This window comes from Rhinopithecus bieti, unplaced genomic scaffold (assembly GCF_001698545.2).
Source record: "Rhinopithecus bieti isolate Rb0 unplaced genomic scaffold, ASM169854v2 scaffold_50799, whole genome shotgun sequence".
NCBI lineage: Eukaryota > Metazoa > Chordata > Mammalia > Primates > Cercopithecidae > Rhinopithecus > Rhinopithecus bieti.
Window position 1 is genome coordinate 4,100 of NW_016819917.1, and position 7,324 is coordinate 11,423.

Below are 7,324 nucleotides of genomic sequence, written 5' to 3' on the forward strand. Positions count from 1 at the left end.
TTGCAGTCAAGAATAATATAAACAGGCTGGGTGCAGTGGCTCATGCCTGTTATTTCAGCACTTTGGGAGGCCAAGGCGGGTGGATCACGAGGTCAGGAGCTCAAGACCAGCCTGGCCAAGATGGTGAAATGCTGTCTCTACTAAAAATACAAAAATCAGCTGGGCGTGGTGGCAGGCACCTGTAATCCCAGCTACTCAGGAGGCTGAGGCAGATAATTGTTTGAACCCAGGAGGTGGAGGTTGCAGTGAGCCGAAATCGTGCCACTGCACTCCAGCCTGGGTGACACAGTGAGACTATATTCCAGTTCTTATGTCCTGTGCTGGTTCTAAAGTAGAACTCCTTTTTCTTTCTTTCTTTTCTTTTTTTTCCAATTCAGAAAGTTTTTTCTGACATTTTGAAATTGAATTCCTCCTCATTTTTTCAGTGCTATTATTTTTTTCCAATTCAAAATTACTACTTCTTTATTCGTTACATATGTTTGCTGTGAGTTATTTACCATTACAGTATATCATGTTGTGCTTTAGCATTTACTTGTGCATAACAAATATGCTCTAAATAGGCACAATATAAGAATTCTTTCTCTTGAATTCTGAGACAGCCATATAAAACATATTGCCAATTGGTAGCCTTGGGTCATGGTTGGAAAATACTCCTTTCAGGGCTAATATGGGTTTGTACAATATGAGGGTTTTGTTCACAGATTGTTTAAAACTAGGATCCCCTACTATTTGAATTACATGTTACCACCTTTTCTTTGATAAGGAATCCTATTCCTTTTGTGTTTTGGAAAATTATGGTTCTGAAGAATCATAAGTCTGTTCACTATAACTATTACTTTCGGTGTAACATTAGGTTTTTCAGTGGGAAATAATTATTTACATACTATAATTAATTGGAAACCTATGGTTCTTTATATCTTACAGATATCTCTTGTAAATGTGTAAACGAGGATTTGCCACCAAAGGGGAAGAACAATATGGGAGAAGCATTCCACATGGTGAAGTTGGAGAGACTTGAAAGCCGTGATGAGGTCCTGTCCTTCCAGGAAGTTCAGAAAAATACATATTACTTTGAGTGTCAGTGGAAAGATGATGAAGGAAATTACAAAAGAGTACCTATGTTGCAAAAAGAAAATCTCCCTGGTAGAAGAGATCAACATGATAGAAGGGCTGCAGGAAACAAGCTTATTGAAAATCAGCTTGGCCGGGTGCGGTGGCTCAAGCCTGTAATCCCAGCACTTTGGGAGGCCGAGACGGGCGGATCACGAGGTCAGGAGATCGAGACCATCCTGGCTAACATGGTGAAACCCCGTCTCTACTAAAAAATACAAAAAACTAGCCGGGCGAGGTGGCGGGCGCCTGTAGTCCCAGCTACTTGGGAGGCTGAGACAAGAGAATGGCATAAACCCGGGAGGCGGAGCTTGCAGTGAGCTGAGAATCAGCCACTGCACTCCAGCCCGGGCAACAGAGCGAGACTCCGTCTCAAAAAAAAAAAAAAAAAAAAAAAAAAAAAGAAAATCAGCTTGGAGTAAGTTTTCAGTCACATCTGCCTGAACTGCAGCAATTTCAAGGTGAAGGGAAAATTTATGAATACAATCAAGTTGAGAAGTCTCTTAATAATCGGGGAAAACATTATAAATGTGATGAATGTGGCAAGGTCTTCAATCAAAACTCATGGCTAACAAGTCATAAGAGAATTCATACTGGAGAGAAGCCTTACCAGTGTAATGAGTGTGGCAAAGCCTTTACTGTTCGTTCAAACCTAACTATCCATCAGGTAATCCATACTGGAGAAAAACCTTACAAATGTCATGAATATGGAAAGGTCTTCAGTCAACCTTCAAACCTTGCAGGTCATCGGAGAATTCATACTGGAGAGAAACCTTACAAGTGTAATGAGTGTGGCAAAGCCTTTAGAGCACATTCAAAACTAACTACACATCAGGTTATCCATACTGGAGAAAAACCTTACAAATGTAAGGAATGTGGCAAGTGCTTCACTCAAAATTCACACCTTGCAAGTCATCAAAGAATTCATACTGGGGAGAAACCTTACAAGTGTAATGAGTGTGGCAAAGCCTTTAGTGTTCGCTCAAGCCTAACTACCCATCAGACAATCCACACTGGAGAAAAACCTTACAAATGTAATGAGTGTGACAAGGTCTTCAGGCACAATTCATACCTTGCAAAGCATTGGCGAATTCATACCGGTGAGAAACCTTACAAGTGTAATAAGTGTGGGAAAGCCTTCAGTATGCATTCAAACTTAACTAAGCATCAGATCATCCATACCGGAGAAAAACCTTTCAAACGTAATGAATGCGTCAAGGTTTTCACTCAGTATTCACACTTAGCAAATCATCAAAGAATTCATACTGGAGAGAAACCTTACAGGTGTGATGAGTGCGGCAAAGCCTTTAGTGTGCGATCAAGCCTAACTACCCATCAGGCAATTCATACTGGAGAAAAGCCTTACAAATGTAATGACTGTGGTAAGGTCTTCACACAAAATTCACACCTTGCAAGTCATCGGGGAATTCATTCTGGAGAGAAACCTTACAAGTGTGATGAATGTGGTAAAGCCTTCAGTCAAACGTCACAACTTGCAAGGCACTGGAGAGTTCATACTGGAGAAAAACCTTACAAGTGTAATGAGTGTGGCAGAGCCTTTAGTGTTCATTCAAGCCTAACTATCCATCAGACAATACGTACTGGACAAAAACCGTACAAATGTAACGATTGTGGCAAGGTCTTCAGGCACAGTTCATACCTTGCAGTTCATCAGAGAATTCACACTGGTGAGAAACCTTACAAGTGTAATGAGTGTGGCAAAGCATTTAGTGTACATTCAAACCTAGCTACCCATCAGGTCATCCACACTGGAGAAAAACCTTACAAATGTAATGAATGTGGCAAGGTCTTCACTCAAAATTCACATCTTGCAAATCATAGAAGAATTCACACTGGAGAAAAACCTTACAGGTGTAATAAGTGTGGGAAAGCCTTTAGTGTTCGCTCAACCCTAACTACCCATATGGCAATCCATACTGGAGAGAAACCTTACAAATGTAACGAATGTGGCAAGGTCTTCACTCAAAATTCAAACCTTGCAAAACATCGAAGAATTCACAGTGGATAGAAACCTTACAAAGGACGCCAGGTGTGGTGGCTCATGCCTGTAATCCCAGCACTTTGAGAAGCCAATGAGGGCAGATCACCTGAGGTCGCGAGTTCAAGACCAGGCTGGCCAACATGGTGAAATGCTGTCTTTACTAAAAACACAAAAATTAGCTGGGCATGGTGGTGCATACCTGTAATCCCAGCTACTCGGGAGGATGAGGCAGGAGAATTGCTTGAACCTGGGAGGCGGAGGTTTCAGTGAGCGAGATCATGCCATTGCACTCCAGCTTGGGCAACAAGAGTGAAACTCCATCACACACACACACACACAGAAAAAGTAACCTTACAAAGGAGTGTGGCAAGTTCTTCAGCCACAAATTACTTCTTTCACAACATCGAGAATTCATTCTTGAGACAATTCTTACAAATGCAGTGACTGTGGCAAACTTCTGATGAGTTTAAGCATTAACAGACATCAGAGTTCATAACAGAGAAATCCTGTGAATATACTATGTATGACAGAAGCTTTTTTTTTTTTTTTTTTGAGGCGGAGTCTCACTCTGTCACCCAGGCTGGAGTGCAGTGATGCGATCTCGGCTCACTGCAAGCTCCGCCTCCTGGGTTCACGCCATTCTCCTGCCTCAGCCTCCCGAGTAGCTGGGACTACAGGCGCCTGCCACAACGCCCGACTAATTTTTTGTATTTTTAGTAGAGACGGGGTTTCACCGTGTTAGCCAGATGGTCTCAATCTCCTGACCTTGTGATCTGCCCGCCTCAGCCTCCCAAAGTGCAGGGATTAGAGGCGTGAGCCACCGCGCCTGGCTAGTTTTTGTATTTTTAGTAGAGACGGTTTCACCATGTTGGCCAGGCTGGTCTCGAACTCCTGACCTCAAATGATCCACCCGCCTTGGCCCCCCAAAGCTCTGGGATTATGGGCGTGAGCCACCACGCCCAGCCCAGAAACTAATTGTATTTTGCACTTGAATTAGTCTATCCACACTCTGCCTTGGGATACTTATGTGGTATAATGAAAATCCCATAGAAAGGATATTTCAGACTCTCATGCCCTGAAGTCTGCATTGCTCTTGATGCGTATGCACTGTATTATTATTATTATTTTTGTTTGTTTGTTTTTTGTTTTTTGTTTTTTGTTTTGAGACGGAGTCTCGCTCTGTCGCCCAGGCTGGAGTGCAGTGGCCGGATCTCAGCTCACTGCAAGCTCCGCCCCCCGGGTTTACGCCATTCTCCTGCCTCAGCCTCCCAAGTAGCTGGGACTACAGGCGCCCGCCACCTCGCCCGGCTAGTTTTTTGTATTTTTTAGTAGAGACGGGGTTTCACCGTGTTAGCCAGGATGGTCTCGATCTCCTGACCTCGTGATCCGCCCGTCTTGGCCTCCCAAAGTGCTGGGATTACAGGCTTGAGCCACCGCGCCCGGCTGTATTATTATATTTTTGCATGTCTCTTTCTTGCATGCCAAATAACACCTATGGCATTTATCTTGACGTACATGAAGTGAAAATACAAGTATAGTAAAAATATGACATTAGGAAACAAAAAGTGTGGGGAATATGGATAAAAACAACAACATCTCTTTTTTACCCTGGAATGATCAGTGGCAACTGGAGAAATTAATATATATATACTTTAAGAATGAACATAATACATTCAGATTTTTTTTTTTTCCTGGCAGATAAACTACAAAGTTTGAAAGTTCACCCTCATAACATTTTGATAATTTGAACTTGTGACCTCTCTACTGGAACTGTATTGAATTTCACCTCAAATTTGGTTGAGAAGTGTTATGAGACTGTTTATTACATAATATGGGTTTCTGGGGAAAGCTGGGTAGACTTGCAAAGCTGGTCCAAAAATGGCTTGAGAGCCCAGATAAGCAACTTGCTTGGTGTGTTATGGTTGATAAGGTGTGGGGCTGGGTTAGAGGAAGCTTTGTGTGGTTTGAACATCCATCTAGTGACAAAGGAGGAAGCACTCAAGCATGATCAGTTTGACCAAATGGGCAGAACAGGAAGAGGAAGTGCAGTGCTGTAAAAGTTAGTAGTACAACATCACAAAATGGAGACTGACTGTAGTACACTGAATTACTGTGGAAAGTCCTGAATTCTTGGTTTGGGAAGACCCCAGTTTTCTTTTTTGTTTGTTTGTTTTGTTTTGTGTTTTGAGACGGAGGCTTGCTGTGTCACCCAGGCTGGAATGCAGTGGCGTGATCTCGGCTCACTACAACCTCCATCTCCCAGGTTCAAGTGATTCTCCTGCCTCAGCCTCCCAAGTAGTTGGGACTACAGGTGTGCGCCACCACGCCTGGTTAATTTTTGTATTTTTAGTAGAGACAGGGTTTCACCATGTTGGCCAGGCTGGTCTTGAACGCCTTACTTCAAGTGATCCACCCACCTCTGCCTCCCAAAGCGCTGGGATTACAGGCGTGAGCCACCACACCCTGCCTTAGTTTTCTTCATAGTAATATTCTACATTTATTTTTCCGCTGTACCCATAGGACTCATTAAAAATAACACAACTGTTGAAAATGTTTTGAAATCCTGTTTACTTATAATGCCTAAGATATTTTATACTAACTCAGTGAAAATTGTGGAAAAGTTTATTACATAATAAATATGATTAGGCGGTTTTACTGGAAGGGCATTTCTCCAAAGGCTATGGAAATGTTCTTTTCAGTTTATGGTATTGAACAATATATTTAATGGTTTATGTTCAATTGTAGTAAAATTACTTTTTATTTTTTAATCTGATTTTCCCTGTTATTTTTTTTCTTTCATACATTGTAACCCAGATGAAAGGTTTAATATTTTGTTGTCTGTGTTACTAAAGTGAAAACTAGACTGTATATAATTAAGGGTGTTGTTTGGAGATAAAATTGTGTGACATGAAAATGTACATAAGACAATAGCAGGTATAAACTAGGTTTTCTATAAACATGAAAAAAGGGTGTCCCTGTGAGTCTTTAGTTCTACCGGGATAATACGTTAGAAATACTGGAAAATTATTCTTTAGGTGAAAATAAATCCAATTGTCATGTGGTGACTATTTTCCACACTCTGTTATCCACATCTAATAGAACATTAAGAAACAGAAAACAAAAAATAGACCCAATATAGATTATAATTTCAAAATAAAAAGTACTGTGTCTAGTTACCTTCACATAAAGTGAATTTGAAATTACATGATATTTAGAAATTATTGACTTAAGCATATTTTGATGCAAAGAAAGATTATGTCAAAGTTGTTTGTGGTTAATTTCGAGTGTGGAACGTAATAACGAATATAAGCAAAAATAATGCAGTTTATCTCTATTTTTAAAAAAATTTGCATGATTTAAATGAGCAGTTGACTGGGCACAGTGGTTCACTCCTGTAATCCCAGCACTTTTGGAGGCCCAGGCAGGAGAATTGCTTGAGGCCAAAAGTTGGAGACCAGCCTGGGCTGAGACCGCCATCTTTATAAAAATATATATTTTAAAGAACAATAAAGCAGCCCTTGGTGATCTAACTTACTGGGGGCCTTAACTTTCCCATGAAGTGAGCACAGGCTTGACTCTTCCACTGGGGAGAATGGGGATTTGAAATGCAAAGGAGGTTCCGATGGGCTACTGCATTAAATTGCATATCCGTCCAGGTAGGGCGCTGCATTTTCCCACTCTAATTTGCATCATCCTCAGAGATAATTTCAGGACATTTTAGTTAAATTAAATACACTTTAATTGCAGGAATTCCTGGATCCAATCGCTGTGCCTCGTGAATCCTCCACTAAGATCCCAGTTCCCAGACCGAGATCCCCGAATCCCAGATCCCCGTTTCTGAGCTGCAGGAGACTTCCTAGCAGAATTGGGTCCAACCCGCCGGCAAACAATTTTAACATAAACCGTTTTCAACTTGGTAAGAGGAAATCATTTTGGTTTGTGTCATAAGGGGTCCACATAAGTGTATTCTTTCCCCTTAAAACTGCTTCAGGCCGGGCGCGGTGGCTCAAGCCTGTAATCCCAGGACTTTGGGAGGCCGAGACGGGCGGATCACGAGGTCAGGAGATCGAGACCATCCTGGCTAACATGGTGAAACCCCGTCTCTACTAAAAAATACAAAAAAACTAGCCGGGCGAGGTGGGCGCCTGTAGTCCCAGCTACTCGGGAGGCTGAGGCAGGAGAATGGCGTAAACCCGGGAGACGGAGCTTGCA

General features: G+C 41.9%; 1 protein-coding gene across 1 annotated transcript; it reads left to right on the top strand.

Annotated features, from left to right (window-relative positions):
• Positions 1–1,510: 1,510 nt before the first annotated feature.
• Positions 1,511–3,139, top strand: LOC108520047 (zinc finger protein 665; the record flags this gene model as incomplete). Its single annotated transcript, XM_017859311.1, has 1 exon — positions 1,511–3,139. A coding segment is annotated over one exon (1,629 nt), but the record flags the coding sequence as incomplete, so codon positions are not given.
• Positions 3,140–7,324: the final 4,185 nt, after the last annotated feature.